This window comes from Mustela putorius, unplaced genomic scaffold (genome assembly GCF_011764305.1).
Source record: "Mustela putorius furo isolate JIRA1106 unplaced genomic scaffold, ASM1176430v1.1 tig00537227_pilon_pilon_pilon, whole genome shotgun sequence".
NCBI classification, from domain to species: domain Eukaryota; kingdom Metazoa; phylum Chordata; class Mammalia; order Carnivora; family Mustelidae; genus Mustela; species Mustela putorius.
In genome coordinates this window covers 10,174,336-10,199,666 of record NW_025422368.1, presented here as the reverse complement: position 1 = coordinate 10,199,666, position 25,331 = coordinate 10,174,336, and the positions used below count along the sequence as shown (strand labels likewise).

General features: G+C 39.1%; 1 protein-coding gene across 6 annotated transcripts in view; it reads right to left on the bottom strand.

The window, feature by feature from the left end:
• NELL2 (neural EGFL like 2) overlaps positions 1-25,331 on the bottom strand; it is a 399,234-nt gene that overhangs the window by 328,974 nt on the left and 44,929 nt on the right. For 2 of the 6 annotated variants that reach the window (XM_013063029.2, XM_013063030.2), the window contains exons 3-4: positions 1,874-1,959; positions 1,306-1,434 (exon numbers count right to left, since the gene is read on the bottom strand). In XM_013063029.2, coding sequence (XP_012918483.1) covers positions 1,306-1,434; positions 1,874-1,928 — 184 coding nt within the window. In that variant the 5' untranslated portion in view covers positions 1,929-1,959. The other 4 variants (XM_013063032.2, XM_004765577.3, XM_013063031.2 and 1 more) reach the window with 4 other exon arrangements.

The following is a 25,331-nucleotide window of genomic DNA, read 5'->3' as shown; positions in this document are numbered from 1 at the left end:
CATCACAAATATTTGTCACAATAAAAACATTTAGTAGGCTCATAATTAAAAGAGAAACTTACATTTTAATTTCTATAAGAGTAAACTTGTTTTAAATAAATGCAACACAAGTCAATTTCCTCCTTTTCCCATTGTAAAGCACTAGTGTTACTGTCCATGGTGACACATACTGGTTATGTCAGGCAACAACACCACTACAGACATTCAAGTTTTATTTTATGCCTGTTTCTTGGTGGCAGATTTGCTGAAGTGGTTTTATTTTGCATATCCAACTCTTTAGCAATTATGAGTTGCACTTCTCTTGAAGCCATGGTACCAAAATCACAAAAGAAAAATCTGGGTAGCTAGGGAGAAGATGCTTCAGCCAGTCTATCAGATATTTTAAAACAAACTTCATTTCTCTTTTGCCTTCATCTATACTTCACTGTATGTGAAAAGAATCTTTCTGTATGTATTTAGCCACCTTTTAGAAACTCTTATTACATTGTTCCACAAACCAAACAATATTCAAAAGCTTCCGTCAACCAAAGGTTTTAAGCATTGGAATTTGCTTCTGACTACATACTCAAATATAAATGAAAATGCAGACCTTATGCATTGCCAACACCCACAGACTCCAAAAACAAAAAGTTCTATAATATTAAGCATTCAATTAATAGTGATTCAAGATATACCTCTGAATTAAAATTTATTTGTAAAATTTCAAAAGAATACTGAAGAGAATATTAGTCTTTCTCTTGACATTGATAGAGTAGAATCATGATCTCTCAAAGAGGAATTGTTTCAAATATGGTGTATTTGTGATATACAGTAGATAAAACTATTGAGAGAGATTCATTTTTCCAGAAAGCTACTCCACATAAAGAAATTCCTCCCAACCAGGCACCACTGTACCTGAAACTTTCAGAGAGCCATGTCTTAACTAAGATTAAGCTATCCTATTCTCTACCTTAATCAATTTCACCCAAACGAGGCGTTTGTGCTATAATTCATTGTTCCCCAGACTCTAAAATCAACCATCTGCCATCGGAGTTTCTGTACAGTAATTAAGGAACTATCCATTAGAACTGGCAAGAGTACAAAGTAAGGAGGAGAGGGCGGGAGGGGAAAAAACCCAAACCACTTAAAAAAGAGATGGAAGGTGTGTGTGTGTGTGTATGTGTGTCACATTAACCCCTCCACATCTCAGCTCCAGATACTGCCATCCATGAGGCAATACAGAAGTTAGGAGGAGCTGTTGAGGCCAACTCCCTCTGGGATTATCCGAACTGAAACTGCATTGGGGACTCGGCACGCGCTCCATACCTTGAAAGAGAAAGGCTTTCGTCCCATTATGCAGTCCGGGGACCTGGCGCACTCCAGTTGTGGACTCCCCAAGTTCTAACTCAGTTAAGACGTCAATCTGTAGGGAGGGGTCCACACCAAGCCCCCAGACTGGCGGGAGGGTGGGGAAGAAAGAAAAAGCTCCATCAAAATACAAGCCTCTTCCTCCAGGGCATCAAAGACCGGCGTCTTGGAGACAGTATTGGGAACTGACTAGGGAGTCGACTCCCTCCCACCGCGCAGAGCCTTACCTGAAATCAGCAGCCAAGCTTTAAATAGCGGAGCACCCAGTCCCATTTCCCTGACCTACTTTAAACCCCTCTCGGTGCAAAGTTCCCCCTCGGCTCTCAGACCCTGGACTAGGGGTGTGACCGGCCCTGGTGTCTCCAAGGCAAGCACAGAAAAATCCAAATCCAAACCCACCCTCTACTCCAAGCTTCCCACTCTAGACCTACTTCGGGTGGAGGAAAAAGCAAGGCGTCCCCAACCAGCTCCTGCTGCCCCGAGGCGAGGGCCATCCGTTCCCCGGCCCCGGCTCTGGGCCACTCACCTGCTCCGAGACCGAAGATCAAACAGAATGTTCTCAGTAAGACCCGAGACTCCATGGTGTGGATCTGCTCAGTCCATCGTCTCCCTCTTTAAAAATAAAAATAAAAATCGAAGAGGTTCTCGGAATCAAGCGGGAAAATAGCGTTTGTGCCTCCTGCCGCTGCCTCGCATTTACTGATTAGTAGGATTAATACGATTTGGCTGCCTAAGAAAAAAATGGGAGGACCCCCCAGGCACGTGAAGAACTTAGACCCTCCAATGCGCACATCATTCCCACACGCAGAGCCGAGGCGGTAGCGCGGGCAGAGCCGGGGGTGCCCAGAGGGAGGGGTCGGGCTCGCTCGGGGTCTGCTCCGCTGGGGAATTAGCTCTGGAGCTGAATAAAAGCAGCCGAAGGCACGCACACCCAGAGGAAGGGAGGCGGCCCCAAGAAAGCCGGGCGTGGGGCGGCCCCGCACCCGCCCGTCTTCCCCTGCCGCGCGAACCTGTTGTAAAGGCAGAGACAATGGAGAGAGCGCCGGAGACGCACGGTGGAGAGACGGCTCCCCCGGAGCGGGAGGGGCAGGCCCGGGGAGGCGGGGAGAGGAGGGACAGGGAGGGACCGCCGAGGGCGAGGCCCGGCACTCCGCGTCCCTCTCCAGCCCCGGCTACGAGCCTCGTCCAGCTAGACCCGGGGCTGCTGCAGCCCCGCCCTCCTACCTCCCTCACTCGCTGACCCGGGCAACGCCAACCTCCTTTCAGGATCCAAAGATCTAAATTCAAGGTGATAAGTTGATGGGCGGTCTTTGCTCTCACCCCCTGATTTCGGGCGCGTGCCCTGAAAGACAGTGGGAGAGAAAGGACCACCCAGTCGCAGAAGGCGAGGCTAGGAGACGCGCTCGCCCGCCCTTTAGGCAAAGGAGGGAAGCCGGCGTAGAATCATGCGCTGGGCTCCGAAGCAGCCCCGGGGACTGGAAAGGGAACTCCTTCGCCGGGACATGCGGAGGAGGGCCGCCCAAAGCAAGCCAGACTCTCAAGTTGGGGCTGGACGAAGTAAAGAGAGACCGGCAGAGGCGGGCGGCGAGCCTGGGAAGCCCCGGCAGCCCTAGGGGAGAGGTTCCCTGCCCGGGGCGGGGCGCTGGAGAGCTTCCCTAGCGCGGAGCGCGCTGGGGAGAACTTACACTGGAACTGCTGGACAGCTCTGGGACCTCGCGCGCCCCCTGCCACACAACACGGAGAACCAGGCTCTGGTTCTCCAGGACACGCACACAGCAATAGACAAGGGCACCAGAGCCAACGTGCCTGCCACACCAAAAAGAAGAGATAGATGATTGGTAGGTAGATAAATGGGTGGATGGATGGATGGATGGAAGGAAGGAAGGAAAAGAGAAAGGAGAAAAATAAGCAGAAGACAGAGCTTGGTCAAGATAGACGAACTACCCTGTTGTTGATCACACTCAAGCAGGCTCTATCCACCCTTCTCACCATTCTCACTCTGGGACCAAAACAGTGAGGACATCTAAGATCTAATTCTCAACAGGCGAAAATACACTTAAAGTCCATTGTACATAATATTTTTCAACACAGCCCTAAAATTTTGAGGTAAATTTTGAATAATGACATTCAATGCCCATACTGAAAAGTAAGGATTTCCAAAGGTGATTAAAATGTTAATTGCTCCAAAGATCAATTGAGCATCTTAACTTTCCATCCGAACAAGTAGATTCTGAATTCTTTAACAGGATCCTACACAGCTAGTTGCCAAAATGGAGTCTGAGTCTCCAGCAGAGAAATATGTACTATATTATACTATAATGGGGTGAGGGGGACATTTTTAGCTCTACCGTTGCATTTTTTAAGCAAAAAAATCAGAATCAGGAAACTTTTTCAGTTTAATTTTTAATTATAGCTATCAAAATTTCCACTTAATTCTACTTGGGATTTTGCAAACTTTAAGAAAGAAATATTCCAGTACTTCATGAAATGTTGTATGAAATTTCCTAAATTTGCAAAACAAAATAAAATTAATCTAGTTGAACTAAATTAATTCAAAGGAAATTATTCATCAGGAAATTAAAGGTCTTTCTATAGCTGTACATCCAAAATATTCGATTGTAATAAGTTACATGAAATAAAAGTTACATGAAATATAAAAGCTACATGAAATAAATTTTAAATAATCTCATTATTTAAAATTCTACTGGAAGATAAAATAAGGAGGGAAAGTAAATATACATATATATACATATTTACATGTAGAAGTTCTCCTAACCTACAGATACTCAACCAAATCACAGAATCAGTACTCTTCAATCTCTCTGATGCTCACCTATTACATGCTGAAGTCTGGTGGTTAGTAAGCTTGTCTCTAGTTCCCTCCCACACACAACACATGCACTTATGTTCCTTCCAGAAGAGTGGTATTTTGTCCCCCCAAATTATTGCAGTTTAACCATTAAAATATGACTACAGAAAGAGAGAGAGAGAAAGCTATTTCTATAAAACTAAAGTATAAAGCTTTGGAAAATTGTAAGAAATCTAAGTTATATTAGCTAGGGCCTGGTTATCAACCTGGGCAAGGTTCTCAACTTTAGAGCTTGGACATTTTTGAGGTTGGATACTTCTTTGTTAAGAATTTCCTGTGCTTTGTAGAATAATTAATAGCATCCTGGTTTCTATAACTAAAAGCCAGTATTTTTAATATTCAATTTTATCTATATGTCTTGTAATTATATCTTTTTGTGTAGGTTCTTAAATTGATGCTCTAGGGAATAAAATATACATACTTAACTTCTCACCATCTATTCTAAAGTCTATATGTTACCATTTCTACATTGGGATATAGAAACTTTACCAATGTATTGGTCCATTTATCCTCATCCATTTATGTTGTGGTTGTCATTTATATAAAATCTGCATACACTGAAACTTCCTTCATAAAATGTTAAAATGGTTGCTTATAGTCATCGTGGTAGAAATCATGATGCCCTTTCCCATCCTCCAAAAATACATGTCCTATTACTAGAACTTGTGAATGTTACCTTACACGGCAAAGGGACTTGAAGAAGGGATTAAGATTTCCATTCAGGTGACTTTAAAATAGGGAGATTACCCTGGATTGTTTGGATGTGGCCAATATAATCACAAGTCCTCATATATGCAAGAGGACAGCAGAAGAGAAGTTTAGAGTAGCATAAAATGAGAAGAATTTGTTTTGCTGTTGCTGCCTCTGATGATGGGAATATATAGAAGGGCTATGAGCCAAGGTATGTGGGTGGGCAGCCTTGAGAAGCTAGAAAGTACAAGAAAAAGGATTCTCCCCTACATCCTTTAGAAAGGAACAGAACACTGCCAATACCCTAATTTTAGCTCACTGGGATCCATTTTAGACTTGTGAACTACAGAACTATAAAATAATATATTTGCGCTGTTTTAATCCCCTAACTTTGTGATCAGCATTCACAGAAAACTAATGTAAATACTAACCACATAATGAAAAGTTCAGTCAAAATGGAAGATTCTACTGACCCTGAGAAGACTCCCTTCTACCATATACATATCACAAAGCCAAATGAAATATTTAATATCATTTTTATTCATAAGAAGAAAGAAAATTCTCAGATGCTATGAGACAAAAGGTAGCTGGAGATTGGCAGGGAAAGGAGTAGCAAATGCAATGATTGGGAGAGGGTAGGATATAGGATTTCAGACTTAATAGTGGATCCAAGACAATGGGGTAGGATTTTAACATCCACACAAGAACTGGAAACAATGAATTATGGGCAAAGCCAGAAGAGGTCAAGATATTACTGGTCCCTCTGATAAAAATAGGAAGCTTTAAAGGATTATACTGTATGTAAAAAGAACCTTTAAAAATTTTGTACATTGGTCTAAGAAGTGACAAAATTGCCTTCCAGCTACATATGACCACAGATAGAAAATAAAGTCATCTATAATAAATGTCAATTCTTAAGCCTTGCCACTTGCAGATACACAGTCCAAAATTACACTCCCACTGGTGTAGGAATTCTACAGTCAGAAATTAGGATAAACCCCACAGAGTCTCCTGAAGAAGAAAATGTAAAACTTCTATTAAGGGACCCTCCACAACCTCTAGCATATAAGAGGAAATTTTCTGATAAGCATAAGATCACAATATAACAATAAGAACAACACTGAAATAAAGTACCATGAGAAACAGCCAGGAGGTACACACACAGAAAAAGAGCATTAGTGTCTCATGAACTCAGAATATTATAAAATTGTGATAGAAAGTACAAAATAAGTATCCATTTGATACTTGTTGAATTGAATAATTCAAATTCAATTGAATAATTCAAATTCAATTCAAATTGAATAATTCAATTTAAATTGAATTAAATGATTAATAATTTTTTGTAAAGAAATACAAAAAATGAAAGAACAGAATTGTATGAAAAGATCAAGAAAATTTCAAAGGAAATAAAATGGAACTTCTGGAAATAAAATATATTTAAAAGCCACTGGCTATAAAAAGCAACAGATAAAACAGAACTGAAAATTAGTGAACAACAAAAAAAAAAACTTAAAACAAAAAATGAGATCTGAGAATGTTATTGAGAATGGGCAAGAATGATGAGAAGATGGAACACATGAAAGAAACACGAATATTAGAATTAGAAGATCCAACACACAACTACTTAGAGATATGGAATAAGAGCCTAGACAGAATGGAAGCAGACAAAGTTATAGGAAATACTTAAGAAACAAGTAAAAAACTTTCAAAAGTTGAAGGATATGAGACTAATTCTGGGTAAGATAGAATAAGCACACTTCACCCTCCTCTCTCCCTCTGAAAGCTATAGAATCTAGACAGAATGCATGGAGTATTTGAGGACTCTGATAATTAAAGAGGAGCAGGCAAATTGAGAAAGAGCAGAGTTTGAAGTACTACCATACTGGCAGCAAGTACTTCTAAGAATAAACCATCATCAGAGTCAGACTGCCTCTGAGTGGTACACAAGAGGATAAATCTGAATATCCCACAAAGTCTTTGAAACCACACCAAAAAAAAAAAAAGGCTAGTCAAAATTTGAATTTGCAGTCTAAACCCTACTGATTCACTTGTCTGCTTTTAAAAAAAAAATGTACTTAACAAGATTCAGAGTCTCATAATTTTAAAATGTTCAGGATATAATCTGAAATTATTTGGCATATAAAAAAAACCAGGGAAACTGCAACTTACATGAGAAAAACACAATAAAAAAATACTGATGCCAAGATGATAGACATTGGAATAATTTTTAAAAGACATTAAAGAAGCTATTATAAAAATGTTCCCAAAAATAAGGGCAAATACTCTTGAGACAAATGAGAAGTGGCAGCAAATAAATATAAGTAAAGATTTTAGAACTGGAAAGCATAATAACTGAATATTTAAAACTCATTAAAATGGGTTAGTACTAGAGATTACAAAGGAAAGAGGGAGTCTGATAGAGCAATTGAAATTATCTAATCTGAACAACAGAGGGAAAAAATTTTAATTAATATAATAGCAGAAATCTGTGAGACAATACCAAAAGAAATTTACACCTTCAGAATCCCAAGAGAAAAGAGTTCAGTCCAAAAAAAATTTCCAGAAATAATGGCTTAACAGCATATCAACAATAGGTAAACTATGGAGAGAACTCAAATGCCCATCAACTGATGAACAGATAAAGAAGATGTGGCATGTCTATATTATGGAATGGAATATCACTCAGCCATCAAAAAGAAAGAAATCTTGCCATTTGCAATGATATGGATGGAACTAGAATGTATTATGCTAAGTGAAATAAGTCAATCAGAGAAAGGCAAATACTACATGATTTCACTCATATGTGGAATTTAAGAAAGAAAACAGATAACATATGGGAAGGGGGGAAAGAAAAAAAGGAGAGGGAAACAAGCCATAAAGGACTCTTAATGATAGGGAACACACTGAGAGTTGATGGAGGGAAATGAGTGGGGGATGAGCTAGATAGGTGAAGGATATTAAAAAAGGCACTAGGTATTGTACGTAAGTGATGAATCACTGAATTCTACTCCTGAAACCACTATTGTACTGTATGTTAACTAAAATTTAATTAAAATTCCAAAAAAAAGAAAAGAAAAGAAAAAATGCCTTAAGACTTCTTGAATGTGTCAAAAGACATGAACTTATGGTTTCAAGGAGCTCAGTAAATCCCAAAGAGGATAAATTCAAAGGAACCCATGACCAGCCATATCATAATCAAACTGCTGAAAACAATAAAAAAGAAAACTATCACAAAGAAAAAAATATTGAAAGCAAACAGAGAAAAAGGACACTTTATTCAGAGGGAAGCAACAATTTGAATTAATTCAGATTTATCAGAAACCACAAAGGCCAGATGGAGGGGAAGAGCATTTTTTTCAAAGATTTTATTTATTTATTTGACACAGAGAGAGAGATCACAAGTAGGCAGAGCAGCAGGCAGAGAAAGGGGGGGGGGGAAGCAGGCTCCCCACTGAGCAGAGAGCCTGACTCGGGAATTGATCCCAGGACCCTGAGATCATGACCTGAGCTGAAGGCAGAGGCTTAACCCAATAAGCCACCCAGGCGCTCCAGGAACAACATTTTTTAAAGTACTCAAAGAATAAAGTCATTCTGGAATTCTGTATCTGATGAATATACCTTCAGAAATAAATATAAAGGAAAAATATTCTCAGATAAAGAAAATTTAAAAGAACTGGTTATTAGCAGACCTACTTTGAAAGAACTGCTACAGGAAGTTCTTCAAACAAGAGAAATGATAACAGAAAGACAAATAACATATCAGAAATGAAGAAATGGCAACAAAAATGGTAAATATCTCAATAAACATAATAGACTGTTCTTCTTTTGAGTCCTATAAAATATGTTTGATGCTTGTATTAGCTTTCTATTGTTGGTATAACAAATTATCACAAACTTAGAAGCTTAAAATAACACAAATATATGATCTTACAGTTCTGTAGGTCATAAATCAGACACTGGTCTCATCGGGCTAAACTCAAAGTGTCAATAAGATTGTATTCCTTTTTGAAGGCTCTGGGAAAACCCTTTTTCAGCTTCTAGAGAGTGTCTGCATTCCCTGGCTCATTGCCCTCCTTCTATGTTCAAAGGCAAGGGAAGCAAGGGCAAAAATGAACTATTGGGATTTCATCAAGATCAAAAGCTTCTACACAGCAAAGGAAACAGTTAACAAAATCAAAAGACAACTGACAGAATGGGAGAAGATATTTGCAAATGACATATCAGATAAAGGACTAGTGTCCAAAATCTATAAAGAACTTAGCAAACTCAACACCCAAAGAACAAATAATCCAATCAAGAAATGGGCAGAGGACATGAACAGACATTTCTGCAAAGAAGACATCCAGATGGCGAACAGACACATGAAAAAGTGTTCCATATCACTTGGCATCAGGGAAATACAAATCAAAACCACAATGAGATATCACCTCATACCAGTCAGAATGGCTAAAATCAACAAGTCAGGAAATGACAGATGCTGGCGAGGATGCGGAGAAAGGGGAACCCTCCTACACTGTTGGTGGGAATGCAAGCTGGTGCAACCACTCTGGAAAACAGTTTGGAGGCTCCTCAAAATGTTGAAAATAGAACTGCCCTATGACCCAGCAATTGCACTACTGGGTATTTACCCGAAAGAGACAAACGTAGTGATCCGAAGGGGCACGTGCACCCGAATGTTTATAGCAGCAATGTCCACAATACCCAAACTATGGAAAGAACCTAGATGTCCATCAACAGATGAATGGATCAAGAAGATGTGGTATATATACACAATGGAATACTATGCAGCCATCAAAAGAAACGAAATCTTGCCATTTGCGACAACATGGATGGAACTAGAGCGTATCATGCTTAGCGAAATAAGTCAAGCGGAGAAAGACAACTATCACATGATCTCCCTGATATGAGGAAGTGGTGATGCAACATAGGGGCTTAAGTGGGTAGGAGAAGAATAAATGAAACAAGATGGGATTGGGAGGGAGACAAACCATAAGTGACTCTTAATCTCCCAAAACAAACTGAAGGTTGCTGGGAGGAGGGGTGTTGGGAGAAGGGGGGTGGGATTATGGACATTGGGGAGGGTATGTGTTTTGGTGAGTGCTGTGAAGTGTGTAAACCTGGCAATTCACAGACCTGTACCCCTGGGGATAAAAATATATGTTTATAAAAAATAAAAAATTAAAAAAAATAGAAGGGAATTTGTTCAGTTTAATAAAGGACATTTAAAAATATTCTGCCTTAACAACAAAACACCACTGGAGTTTCCGATCAATGAAATGAGCCAAGAAAAAGTAAAAACCATCCAGGTTGGAAACAAAGAGATAATTTTTTTGGAGACTTTATTTATTTATTTGACAGAGTGGGGTTGAGAGAGGGAATACAAACAGAGAAAGTCGAAGAAGAAGCAGGCTCCTGTTGAGCAGGGAGCCCGATGCAGGGCTCGATCCCAGAACCCCAGGATCATGACCAGAGCCAAAGGCAGATGCTTAACAACTGAGTCACCCAGACACCCCAAGATAATTTTTTCCCTAGACATTTTGGTCATGTACATTTAAAAATCCCCAAAGCATCTTTGAAAAACCCATTAGAACTAGTAAGTGAGTTTAGCAATGTTAAAGAATATGAGGTCAACATACAGAAATAAATTATATGTAATATGTTTGCAAGGAATCACTGAAAATGTAAATAAAAAACAATACCATTTATAATAGCATTAAAAGAAATAATGCATATAGAGAACTCTAACTATAGAGAAGATTTAACACTGGGAATTACAGAACATTGCTGAGTGAAATTAAAGACCTAAACGGATGAAAAGATTCATCATGGTAATCAATAAGAAGATTTAATGTTACGGTATAAATTATATTCATATAGATCTAAAAATTTAAGACAATCCCACTCAAAATCCCAGTAATCTACTTGGTAGCAATTGAGAAGCTGATTCTAAAATTTATATGGAAAGGCAAAGAAAACAGAAAAGCCAAAAATAATTGAAAAACAGAAAAAGTAGAGGATTAATGCCATCTGACTTTAAGAATATACTAGAAGATATATCATAGATCAAGACTATGTTAGGGGCGCCTGGGTGGCTCAGTGGGTTAAGCCGCTGCCTTCGGCTCAGGTCAGGGTCTCGGGGTCCTGGGATCGAGTCCCGCATCTGGCTCTCTGCTCGGCAGGGAGCCTGCTTCCTCCTCTCTCTCTGCCTGCCTCTCTGCCTACTTGTGATCTCTCTCTGTCAAATAAATAAAATTTTGAAAAAAAAAAAAAGACTATGTTATTAGGATGAGGAAACCCTAATAAAAATTAATGGAATAAACAAAAGAGTATAGGAATAGACTCACAAGTATGCTTAACTGATTTTTTATGAAGGCACAGATATTTCAATGAATAATTGATACCTTTTTAAGATTCTAATTCCAGTATAACTTACGTTATATTAATTTCTTTTTTAATTTAAATTTAAATTTAAATTAGTTAACATATAGTGTAGTATTGGTTTCAGGAGTAGAATTTAGTGATTCATTACATATATAATACCTGGTGTTCATTTCTACAAGTCCCCTCCTTAATGCCCATCACCCATTTAGCACATTTTTCCCAACTTCCTCCCCTCTAGCAACCTTCAGTTTGTTCTCTGTAGTTAAGAGCCTTTTATGGTTTCCCTCCCTCTCTATTTTTTTATCTTATTTTATTTCTCCTTCCCTTCCCCTATGTTCATCTGTTTTGTTTCTGGAAGTCCACATACGAGTGAAATTATATATTTGTCTTTCTTTGACTAACATTTCATTTAGTATAATACACTCCAGTTCCAGCCACTTCGTTCCACATGTCAAGATTTCGTTCTTCTTGATGGCTGATTAATATTTCCTTGTGTAGACACTTCTTCTTTATCCATTCATGAATCAATGGACATTTGGGCTCTTTCCATAATTTGGCTATTGTTGATAGTACTGCTATAAATATTGGCATGTATGTGCCCTCTTCAAATCAGCACTTTTGTATCCACTGGATAAATGCCTAGCAGTGCAATATGTGGATGGAAGGGTAGCTCTATTCTTAACTTCTTCAGGAACCTCCATGCTTTTTCCAGAGTGGCTGTACCACTTTGCCCTCCCACAAACAAAGCAAAAAACTTCCCCTTTGTCCACAACCTCACCAACATCTGTTGTTCTCTGAGTTGTTCATTTTAGCCATTCTGACAGGTGTGAGGTGGTATTTCACTGTGGTTTTGATATGTACTTCCCTGATGATGAATGATGTTGAATATTTCTTCATGTGTCTGTTAGCCATTTGTATGTCTTCTTTGGAGAAAAGTTTGTTCATGTCTTCTGCCCATTTCTTAACTGGATTATTTACTTTGGGGTGTTAATTTGATGAATTCTTTATAGACTCTGGACACTAGCCCTTTATCATATATGTCATTTGCAAATACCTTCTTTCATTCTGTAGGCTACCTTTCAGTATTATTGATTGTTTCCTTAGCTGTGCAGAAGCTTTTTATCTTGATGAAGTCCCAATAGTTCATTTTTGCTTTTGTTTCCTTTGCCTCCAGAGACACATCTAGTAAGAAGTTGCTGTAGCTGAGGTCAGAGGTTGCTGCTTATTTTCTCCTCTAGGATTTTGGTGGGTTCCTGTCTCACATTTAGGTCTTTTATCCATTTTGAATTTATTTTTGTGTATGGTGTAAGAAAGTGGTCCAGTTTCATTCTGCAAGTCACTGTCCAGTTTTCCCAACACCATTTGTTGAAGAGACTTTCTTTTTTTCCACCTGATATTCTTTGCTGCTTTGTCAAAGATTAGTTGACCATATATTTGTGGGTCCATTTCTGGGTTCTTTATTCTGTTCCATTAATCTATGCATCTGTTTTTGTGCCAGTACCTATCATCTTGATGATTACAGCTTTGTAATAGAGCTTGAAGTCTGGAATAGTGATGCCTACTACTTTGTTTATCTTTTTAAAAATTGCTTTGGTTATTTGGGGTCTTTGGTGATTCCATATGAATTTTAGAATTGGTTCTTCTAGTTATGTGAAAAATGCTGGTGCTATTTTGAACAGGCTTGCATTGAATGTGTGGATTGCTCTGGCACTGACATTTTAACAATATTCGTTCTTCCAATCCATGAGCATGGAATGTTTTTCCATTTCTTTGTGTCTTCCTCAATTTCTTTCATAAGTGTTCTACAGTTTTCAGAACTACAGATCTTTTACCTCTTTTGGTCAGGGATATCTCTAGGTATCAAATGGTTTTTGTGTGATTGTAAATGGGATCAATTCCTTAAATTCTCTTTCTGTTCCTTCATTATTCATATAGAAATGCAACAGATTCCTGCATATTGATTTTACATCCAGCAACTTTGTTATAATCATGTATCAGTTCTAGCAATTTTTGGTGAAGTCTCTCAAGATCTCTTCGTAGAGCATCATGTCTTCTGGGAAGAGTGAAAGCTTGACTTCTTCCTTGTTGATTTGGATGCCTATTACTTCTTTTGGTTGTGTGATTACTGAGGCCAGGACTTCCAGTATTATGTTGTTGAACCACAGTAGTGGGAGTGGACATCCCTGTCCTATTTCTGAGCTTAGAGGAAAAGATCTCAGTTTTTACCTATTGGGGATGATTATTAGCTGTGGGTCTTTTGCATATGGCCTTTATGATGTTGAGGTATATCCCTTCTATCTGTACTTTCTTGAGGGTTTTTATCCAGAAAGTATGCTACATTTTGTCAAATATTTTTTCAATTATTGAGAGGATAATATGGTTCTTATGCTTTCTTTTATTAAAATGGTGTATCATGTTGATTGATTGCATACATTGAACCAATCTTGCAGTCTGGGAATAAATCTCACTTGGTTGTGATGAATAATAATTTTAATATATTTAATATATAAATATATAACATATTTAATATACTTTTAGTATAAATATAAATACTTTTAATATATTTAATATATAATTAATAATACTTTTAATATATTATTGGATCCAATAAGCTAATACCTTGTTGAGAATTTCTGTATCCATGTTCATTAGGGATATTCACCTATAATTCTCCTTTTTAGTGAAGTCTTGTCTGGTTTTGGGGATCAAGGTAATTCTGGGCTCATAGAATGGGTTTGGAAGTTTCCATTCCCCTTCTATTTTTTGGAACAGTTTCAGAAGAACATGCATTAATTCTGCTTTAAATGCTTGGTAGAATTCCCATGGGAAGCCATCTGGACTCTTAAATGTTGGGAGGTTTTTGACTACTGATTCAATTTCTTTGCTGTTCAGATTTCTTATTTCTTCTTGTTTCAGTTTTGGTAGTTTGTATGTTTCTAGCAATTTATCTGTTTCTTCCAGATTGCCTAATTTGTTGGCAGACAATTGCTCATAATATTCTCTCATAATTGTATTTCTGTAGTGTTGGTTGTGATCTCTCCTCTTTCATGCAAGATTTTATTTATTTGGGTCCTTTCTCTTTTTTTTTGATCAGTTTGGCCAAGGGCTTATCAATCTTATTAATTCTTTCAAAGAGCAAGCTCCTAGTTTTGTTGATCTGTTCTACTGGGGTGTTTTGTATTTCTATATCATTGATTTTTGCTCTAATCTTTATTATTTCCCTCCTTCCGTTGGTTTTAGGCTTATTTTCTGTTCTTTTTCCAGTTCCTTTAGGTGTAAGATTAGGTTGTATATTTGAGACTTTCTTGCTTCTTGAGGAAGGCCTATATTGCTATATACTTACCTCTTATGACCACCTTTGCTGCATCCCAAACATTTTGGACCACTGGGTTTCACTTTCATTTGATTCCATGTACTTTTTTAATATCTTCTTTAATTTCCAGGTTAACTCACCCATTATTTTTTTTATATATTTTATTTATTGATTTTTCAGAGAGAGAAAGGGCACAAGGGGTGGGGGAACAGCAGACAGAGGGAGAAGCAAGCTCCCTGCTGAGCAAGGAGCCCATGTGGGACTCAATCCCAGGACCCTGGTATTTGACCTGAGCTGAAAGCTCAGGTTCCCATTTAACAGACTGAGCCACCCAGAAATCCCAACCCATTCATTCTTTAATAGGATGTTCTTTGCTCTCTGTGTATTTGTGGTCTTTCCAAATTTTTTCTTGTGGTTGACTTCAAGTTTCATGGTATTGTGGTTTGAAAATATGCATGGTGTGATCTCGATCTTTTTGCACTTGTTGAAGCCTGATTTGTGACCCAGTATGCAATCTATTCTGAAGAATGTTTCATGTGCATGCAAAAACAGTGTGTATTCTTATGCTTTAGGATGAAATGCTCTGAATACATCTGTTAAGTCCATCTGGTACAGTGTGTCATCAAAGCCCTTGTTTCCTTGTTGATCTGCTTATAAGTTCTGTCCATTGCTGTGAGTGGGGTGTTAAAGTCCCCTACTATTATTGTATTATTATCTATGAGGGGTTTTTTTTATTTGTTATTAATTGATTTTTACATGTGGCTGCTCTGAAGCTGGGGGCATAAATATTTACAATTGTTAGATCTTCTTGTTGGTTAAACCCATTTAATTTTAATATTAAGGGCCCTTCTTCATCTCTTTTTATAGCCTTTGGCTTAAACTCTGGTTTATCTGATATAAATATGGTTACTCCAGCTTTCTTTTGATGTCCATTAGCATGATAGATGGTTCTCCACCCCCTTACTTTCAATATGGAAAAACCCAATCAGTCTTTGGGTTTAAAATGAGTCTCTTGTAAGCAGTATACCAATGGGTCTTCTTTTTTTTAATCCATTCTGACACTCTGTCTTTATGAGTCCTTTCACATTCAGAGTAATTATTGATAGAGATGAATTTAGTGCCATTGTATTACCTAAAAAGTTACTGTTCCTATAGATTGTCTCTGTTCCTTTCTAGCTTTTGTTGCTTTTGCTCTCTCTTTCCCGTGCAAAGGGCTCCCTTTAATATTTCCTGCAGCGCTGGTTTAGTATTCACAAAGTCCTTTAGTTTTTGCTTGTTTTGGAAACTCTTTATCTCTCCTTCTATTTGGAATGACAGCCTTGCTGGAAAAAGTATTCTTGCATGCATGTTTTTCTCATTTAGCACATTGAATATATCATGCTACTCCTACTGGCCTATCGAGTTTCTACGGACAGGTCTGCTGATAGCCCTCTGTGTCTACTCTTACAGGTTAAGGGCCTTTGTCCCTAGCTGCTTTCAGAATTCTCTCCTTATCTTTGTTATTTTGCAAGTTTCACTATGATATGTTTTGTTTTTGACTTATTTTGTTGATTTTGAGGGCGAATTCTCTGCCCCTCTTGGACTTGAATGTCTGTTTCCTTTCCCAGATTAGGGAAGTCCTCAACTATAATTTGTCTAAATAAACCTTCTGTCCCTTTTCCTGCTTTTCTTCTGGGACTCCTATGATATCGATAATATTGCTCTATGTGGAATCTTTGATCTCGCTAAGTCTATATTCATGATCTAACAGTTTTTCTTTCCCTATTCTTTTCACCTTATTTTCCATAATTTTATCTTCTATATCACCTATTCTCTCCTCTGCTTCTTCCATTCTCCTTGTGATTACACCTAGTTGTTTTTACATCTCAACTGTACCATTTTTTATTTCAGCCTGACTAGTTTTTAGGTCTTTTAACTCTGCAGCCAGGGTTTCTCTGGTGTCTTCCATCCTTCTTTGAAGCCCAGCTAGTATTCTTATGACTATTGTTCTAAATTCTTGTTCAGATATATTGCTTATATCTGCTTGGAGCAAATCACTGGCTGTGATTTCTTAATCTTTCTTTTGGGAAGAATGCCTCCATCTTGTCATTATGTCTAGGTTTCTGACTTTTGCATATTATGGAGGTTTGTTATTTTTCCTGTTCCTGAGAGTAATACTATATTAAGTGGTCATACTGTCCAGGACCTGGTGTTTCAAGAAGTGTTTCTGGTGTATGATTGTATGCCCTCTGCTGTTGTGTTTTCACTACTCTTTCCCATAGCACAGTCCTCTACAGAGTTCCTCCTTGCTTGCAGTGGGGAGCGTTGGACTTTTAACTAGGTGTGCTTTGATTTAAGATAGCCTGATTAAAAAAAAAAAAAAAAAAAAAAAAAAAAGGCAAGGCTGGTCCAAGGAAAAGGAACCAAAAAGTAAACAAAAAGACAAAAAGTGGTGCTTGGGTGGCTCAGTCATTGGGTGTCTGCCTTCGGCTTGAGTCATGATCTCAGGGTCCTGGGACTGATCCCCACATCAGGCTCCCTGCTCAGCAGGGAATCTACATCTCCTTCTCCCACTCCCCCTGCTTGTGTTCCCTCTCTGGCTGTCTCTCTGTGTCAAATAAATAAAATCTTTAAAAAAATTTTTAAAAAGACAAATAAAAAACTATAAGCCTGATTCCAAAGAAAAAGATAGAAGGAAAAAAGAATAGCAAAAGAAAGAAGAAGAAGAAGAAGAAGAAAGAAGAGTGATCCAAAAAATGAGAAAAGGAAACAAACCAACCATCAAATGAAAAAAAAAAAACCAAAACTCTATAAGTCTGATACCAAAAAAATAAATAAATAAAATGAATATCTATATACCTATATATCTATATCTATCTATCTATATATATATAAGTTAAAAGTTAAAAATTTTTTTAAAATTAAAGAAAAAGAAAAAAGAAAGCCTGGTCCTATTTGCACTGGAACTGAAGCTGACACTTTGGAGTACTCTGGGATAAGCAGACTTGGTACATGCAGGGGGCCTGTTAGCTCAGTCTGACCTGCCCTTGTAAAAATGACCCTGCTGGCTGCTGGGGGCGGGGTTTGTTGTAAGTGACTCCAGCCTCCACTGAAGGCACTGTGTTTCTCTTCCAAGTCTGACTGTGCTGATAGGCAGGGGAGAGGAAGATGGCATCATCCTGCTTCTCATCTCTGGGTAGGGGACTTTCCTGCCACGGCTGTTTAGAAGGCCCTCACAGTAAAGCAAACAAGCTCCTTTCCTGTGTCCCAGGCATGCTCTCAACCTATCTGTGTCTGGACCAACAGTACTCTGGTGCCACAGATCTCACTGTGCTTTATCTCTGGCCGGCAGCTAGATTCAAAACTCCAAATCTTAAAGGGCCTGGTACAGTGAGGATCTATTCCCCTTCCCCAGAGGAGAGCCTCGAGGTGCACCCAGCACTGTTCTGTCCCAGAAAAGCAGTCCCACAGTGGCTGGAGTCTACTGAGACATACAACGAAAAGCTGCGACCAGGTTATCTGCCCTCCTTGTGCGTCCGTGTCCCCTGTTGTTGAATGGCTGCTCAGTGGAGCCTGGCATGCTTTTTGTCCTTGGAGAGGCAACATACCCTCTTCCAAATGTACTTGTTCTCTTCCATTTCATCTCAGGGGATCCCCACACTGGGGCATACTGTGCAAACCCCACGCACTGCTCTCTCTCCTGCTCTTTCCCTTTCTCCCTGACTTTCCTTCACAAAATGTGCTCACTCCCCTTCCCAGCTCCACGGCTTTCCTCTCCCAATATTCATATCTCCTAACCTTGTGCATCTGCCACATTTTCTGCCTCCAATTGTGCAGCTTGTTTTCATAATCCTCAGATTGATTTCCTAGTTGTTCAAAATGATTTAATGTTGATCTAGCTCTGTCCGAGGGATGAGGCAAGCTCAGACTCCCCTTACTACCCTGCCGACTTAACTTCTCCCCCATATTAGTTTTAAGTGTACAGTATAGTGATTCTACAATTCTATATATTACTCAGTATTCAACAGAAGTGTACTCTTAATTCCCATCACCTATTTCACTCATTACCCTACCCACCAGCCCTCTGGTAACCATCAGTTTGTTCTCTATAGTTAAGAGTTTGTTTTTTGGTTTTTCTCTCTTTTTTTTCCTTTGTTCATTTTTTTCTTAAATTATATGTATGAGTGATATCATATGGTATTTGTCTTTCTCTGGCTAACTTATTTCACTTAGCATTATAGGCTCTAAATCCATCCGTGTTGTTGCAAATGGCAAGATTTCATTCTCTTTTATGTCCAAGTAATATTCCATTGTATAAATATATATATACATGTGTGTGTGTGTGTATTCCACATATTCTTTATCTATTCATCTAGAAAAATGATATTTTTTAAAAGTTTTCTTATTTAAGTAATCTCTATACCCAACAAGGAGCTCAAACTCACAACCCCAAGATCAAGAGTTACATGCTCTTCAGACTGAGCCAGCCAGGCACCCTGAAAAATGATCATTTTTAAACAATAATACTTAAACAACTGAATATCCATATGGAAAGAAAGCAAAGAAGATGAGGGAGGGAAAAAAATGAGGGAGGAAGTAAGGGACAGAGAGAATCCTTATTCATATGTACTTATCTTGCACCATATTTAAGAATTAACCTGAAATGGATCATAAGGTAAGGGTTTTATAGTTTTAGAGGAAAACATAGGTGAAAATCTTTCTGACTTGGGTGACGCAGAAGTTTCTTTTTTTTTTTTTTAAGATTTTATTTATTTATTTGACAGACAGAGATCACAAGCAGGCAGACAGGCAGGCAGAGGGGAGGGGGAAGCAGACTCCCCGCTGAGCAGAGAGCCCCATGCGGGGCTCGATCCCAGGACCCTGAGATCATGACTTGAGCCGAAGGCAGAGGCCTTAACCCACTGAGCCACCCAGGCACCCCTAGGCAAAAGTTTCTTAAGAAGGGCACCAAAAAAGCACAAAAATTAATAGAAAAAAACCTGATAACTGATACTTCAAAATTAAAAACTAGATTTTTAGAAGACAAGAAAATTTTAAAAAATAAAGGAGAAAATATTTGCAATAAAGGAGTTGTATTGAGATTATATAAAGAACTCTTATACTTCAGTGAGACAAAAAAAAAAAAATCAGTTAAAAAGAAAACAAGGAAAATATTTAAATAGACACTTTGCCAAAAAGAGATACATAGATGGCAAAAAAGTACATGAAAAAAAAAACCACAGTGGCAGCACCACCTGGCTGGCTCAGTGGGTTGAGCATCTGACTCTTGTTTTAGGCCCACGTCACGATCTCTTGATCATGAGATCAAACCCCACAACAGACTCTGCACCGAATCTGCTTGAGACTGTCTCCCTTTCCCTCTCCCTCTGCCCTCCCCCTGCTCACGCTCTCTTTCTCTTTCTCTCTCCAAAATAAATACATTTTAAAAAAGTCACAGTGAGATACAGACTTATTAGAATGGCTAAAATTAAAAAGGCTGACAGTTCCACATGCCAGTAAGATGCAAAGTGACATGAGTTCTCATTTTTGCTGGAGGGAATCAAAATGGCACAGGTCCTTCGGAAAGCTGTTGAGAAGCTTCTTATAAAGTGAAATATTAAAGTGAAATATTCGCTCCTAGGTATTTGTTCTAGAAAAATAAAAACAGATTGTCTCCAAAAGACCCATTTCTGAATGTTTACAGTAGCTTTATTTATTTTAAACAAATGTAGAAACAGCCCAAATGTCTACAGATGAAAAATGGGTACATGAATTGTGATAAATTCCTGCAATGGAACACTGCTTAGCAGTGTAGCACATTGAACTACTAATAATGTGACAATATGCTCCTTTCACATGCTGTCACAAAGCCTCGGATGATGATAGAGTTATTCTGGACTCATTTCTTGTTCTTTTCATTGTACATTAACAGTCATCAGAGTATCTTGGTTTCTATTCCGGGCTCAAGGCAGAGTAGCTCAGATTTATTTAACCAACCACACACTCAGACATCCTCCTTAGCCCACACCTAACTTGAAAGACCTAACCTTTCAAGATCTTATTTGTGAGGTTTTACTGAAACAATATGACCAAAGAAAATAATAAAATGATTCTGAAAGTAGAACTGGACTAAGCGGGGTACAAAGACAAAGGAAGATTGATAACAATAAACAGCAAAAAGAAAAAGTATAAAAGCAAAACGATTAGAAAAGAGAAGCAATATCTCAAAAGGGGAATGGTATGAAAAAACAAATGTTAAGTAGGAAAAGAGAATTTATATAGCCAAGGTGCCTTTCCTTCCAAAGCACACTCTAACTCACTTGTGACAGTGGAAGGTAAAAGAGATGCCCACTGGGGACATGAGAGGAGGTTAGCTTTCAGTCAACATTCTTTATATTCTCTACACACTTTGAACTACTCACACCTCAACTGAAACTCTCTAAGAAAAATAAGACAAGTGTTGTTTCAAATAGTTCTAGAGACAGCATGGTGAAATATACAAGCTTGGAACTTGCTCAGGAGCTCTGGGTCAAGGCTTTGTCCCACTTCTTTCCTGAGCTAACCACAACCTCCCTGCCCCAGTTATCAGGATAGCATAACTAATGCCTATCTAGCCCAGCGCTGGGGAGGGTCAAGTCCACTTCAAAAATTGCTACATAGTAAATAAATCCTAGTTTGTCCTGTTGTCGTCCTATGAAACTATGCCATACCAGGGTTAACCTGTTTCTGTCATTACCCTTAGTTATTCAGTTACCATATGCAAAATAATGCTAATTAAAATTAGACCACAGAAATAACCATGGAAAGGAAAACAGGAAATGTGAATATGGTTAACTAAATAGCACTGGTAGTTTGTGAGCCTTGTTTACAATATGTGGGTAGTGTTCTGAGCCCAGCACTGACTTACTGGCTTATCAAATGCTATCAGTCTCCAAGAGCTATGAGTCATTGTTTTAAAAACGTATCCCACCACACAGCCCTTATTTTTCAATGCCAATGGACAAGCAGAGTGAGTACTGGCTGCCTTTGCCAAGACACTGCAATACTTAATGTTCATCTAAACAGAATGAAGCCTCCATGTGGACCCAGCCAGTCTGCGGCTTCTGGCATTACTTACAGTTTTCTATTAAAAGACAGGGCTTTGTCGAGCATTAAGGGACAAAGTAACCCTCCCCAGAAGGGCTAAAGGCCAGCATATTCTTAATGACACCAGTTTAATTTATATCAGATTTCTCCCTTCACCCACAACCAGAAATGGTACATATAGAAGTCTTTAAAAATTCCATTTTCAAAGGAAGATTTTATTTGATTCTGTCACTTGCTATCATCAAAAACCATTCCTTTTTTTCCCCCCAACAAAGGCCCACCCATGCAGCCCATACCTTAAAGAAAACTTATTAAATTCAGGCCTCAAGACATAATAATTCAAAATCTTTCCTGACTCATCACATAATTCTTGCTAGTTCTTAGCGACTGACATTGGAATCTTCTTTTTTGACGAACATGTACTTGCTAGATGGAAGAAAGTCCAGACCAAGTTTCCCAAACACATGGCTTGAGAGCAAAGATAAGTTTATGTGAGTATCTTCAGAATCTGGCAGGGACCCAGGATCAGCCTGAGCTCAGCCAAAGTATCTATGCACACATAGCATCTTCTGACAGGAAGAAATGCCTCAAGACTTCTGTTACCATGCCAGGGCCAGCCTCTATTTCCAGCTTTACTCTCTCGCCCAAAGGCTGGAGCTGAGAATGCAAACCGAAGACAGAGCTGCTGAGTGAGCAGGTAAATAAATGTGTGAGTAGGTGCTGGGGTCCTGGGGCCATCCTTCTCCCTTCCCCATGCAGGCTGACTCTTAACATTCACAGCGTTAAGGGGGTTGGGCTGGGAAGACGGGCCCTCACTTCCAACCACAGAAGAAGAAAGCTTGAAAAGTTCTCAGGTTGCACACTAAGGCAGAGGCAAGGTGAGTGATTTGTTCAAAATCACACAACTCATTAATTTCAAAGCTAGCTCGTAAGACTCATTGTCTTAAATTTATTCATTTACTCCACAGGTCTTTGTAGAGATCCACGATGGGATGAGTACCATGCTCTGTGCCTCAGATCAGCAAATCTCAGCCAGGGTCCAGGTACACTTGGCAAAAGAGCCCTTATGAACCGCTCCAGACTAATCTAAAAATACAACTGCCGGGGTGTTTGGGGGTTTAGTCAGGAGAGCATGTGACTCTTGATCTCAGGGTTGTGAGTTCAAGCTCCATGTTGGGCCTAGAGCCTACTTAAAAAATAAAGAGGCTGCCTGGGTGGCTCAGTCAGTTAAGTGTCTGCCTTGGGCTCAAGTCATGATCCCACGGTCCTGGGATCGAGCCCCGCATTGGGTTCCCTGCTCAGTGAGGGGGCCTGCTTCTCCCTCTCCCTCTGCCGCTTCCACTGCTAGTGCTTTCCTATTTGCTCGGTCTGTCAAATAAATAAATAAAACCTTGAAAAAAATAATAAATTAATTAATTAATATGATTTTAAAGAACAGAAATGTAACTACTGTCTTTAGATCTTCCAAGAATGATGCACCATCCCTGGACTTTCACAAACAGCTAAATGAAATGTTACCCAGGCCCAGCCTATACCTCTCTGACAAAATCTTTCTTTCCCCCACTCACTCTCTCCAACACCCCTTGGGTGCTCCTGGAAACAGCCCAGCATGTTCTTGCCTCAGGAACATCACTTATCCAGTTTTCTCAGCCTGGAATACACTTCTCCCACACAGCTGCTTTCCTTCTTCCCAACGTCACCCCGTCAGTGAGGCCTTCCCAAAGGAAGGCCAACTGCAACACCCCCCAACATACATACCCAGCACATCCTATCCCCTTCCTTAATTTATATTTATGATATATTTACTTGTTTACTGTCAATGTTGCCTCACTCCACGATATAAAGCTCCATTTTCACAACTTTATTCACTGCTTTATCCTTAATATCTACCACAGTGCTTGGCACACTGTAGACATCAAGAAATATTTGTTGAAGATGAAAATAAGGGTGTAAAAATGCACCTAGTTAGGACACCTGGGTGGCCCAGTGGGTTAAAGCCTTGGCCTTCGGCTTAGGTCATGATCTCAGGGTCCTGGGATCAAGCCCCACATTGGGCTCTCTGCTCAGCGGGGAGCCTGCTTCTCCCCCACCCACACACACACCTACTTGTGATCCTTGTCTGCCAAATAAATAAATAAAATCTTTTTAAAAAAATGTACCTAGTATGTATCTGGCATAGAGTAAGCATTTGATAAATGGTAGCTACTATTAGAATTTGCTACAGTCAAAGTATGCAAACTATTGATCAAAGGACATAATCCTCTAGGGCAAGCAAAATCTCCTCATTAACTTCTACAGAACATTCTATCTAGTTGCTGAGATATAACAAAAACCAGCTTCTTTTCTCACTACTATACATTCAAAATTGGTTCAACAAATGATTTTTTATGGAGACCTAAATTTCTTAGCAAAACCTCCTGTGTAAAATCCGCAGCAGTTTTGTAACATAATTTTTTAGCAATGAAAAGAAATTGACAACTTTTTTTCACTTGTTATTCATCTCAGTACTTCAGGTTGTTATTGATTGTACACAGAATGTGACTCAAAATGCCTCCAACTTAGGATGAAGCATAGACATTCTTTTTTCACTTCATTTTTTTCCCATTGCCTTTAGTTTCCTCCCTCTTACACAGCAAATTGTATCACTGTGACTGACAACTGTTTTGCCAACATTTCAGGTATATTTTTCAACTTTTTGCTTTTCTATTCTCTTTATCCACATATCAAATTATTTCCCCCTCCCCCCGGCCTTTAGCTTGACTATTGTTGCATCCTGTTTCATTCCAAAGATGACGTGTTATTTTAATTGACAAAATTTGGGTGTTCAAAATGGTCATTTTATTTTCTGTGCTTCTATTCAATTTAAGACCTCATTTTTCCCCAGCAGAAGAAGGTAATAACTATTGTTATTGAATGCTTACTACATGTCAGACATCATTGAGAGAATCAAGTCCCTAATTCTCATATTAGTCCTATGAGGTACCCATATTACAGGAGAGGAAACTGAGACACAGAAAACTTAAATATCTTCACCAGGATCATACAGCTGATAGTAGGAGAGCTGGGATTCAAACACAGGTGGTGTGACTCCAGAGCTGAATGTCTCAACCATCCCGCTGTAGTTATTTCTTTCAAAATTTGCCAAAAAACAGAGTGCATGAGTGGCTCAGTCAGTTAAATATCTGATACTTGATCTCAGTTCAGGTCTTGATTTCAGGTTTGTGAGTTCAAGCCTTCATTGGGCTCCCTATTGGGCTCCACGTTGGGTGTGATCCCTCCTTTATTTTATTTTTAATTAATTAATTAACTAATTTTTATTTGACAGACAGAGATCACCAGTAGGCAGAGAGGCAGGCAGAGAGAGAGGAGGAAGAAGGCTCCCTGCTGACAGAGAGCCTGATGTGGGGCTAGATCCCAGAACCCTGGGATCACAACTCAAGCAGAAGGTAGAGGCTTTAGCCCACTGAGCCACCCAGGCACCCCTCCCTCCTTTTTTAATTTTTATTTTTTTATTTTTTAAGATTTCATTTATGTATTTGACAGAGAGAGATCACAAGTAGGCAGAGAGGCAGGCAGAGAGAGGGGGGTGAAGCAGGCTCCCTGCTGAGCAGAGAGCCTGATGTGAGGCTAGATCCCAGGACCCAGAGATCATGACCTGAGCCGAAG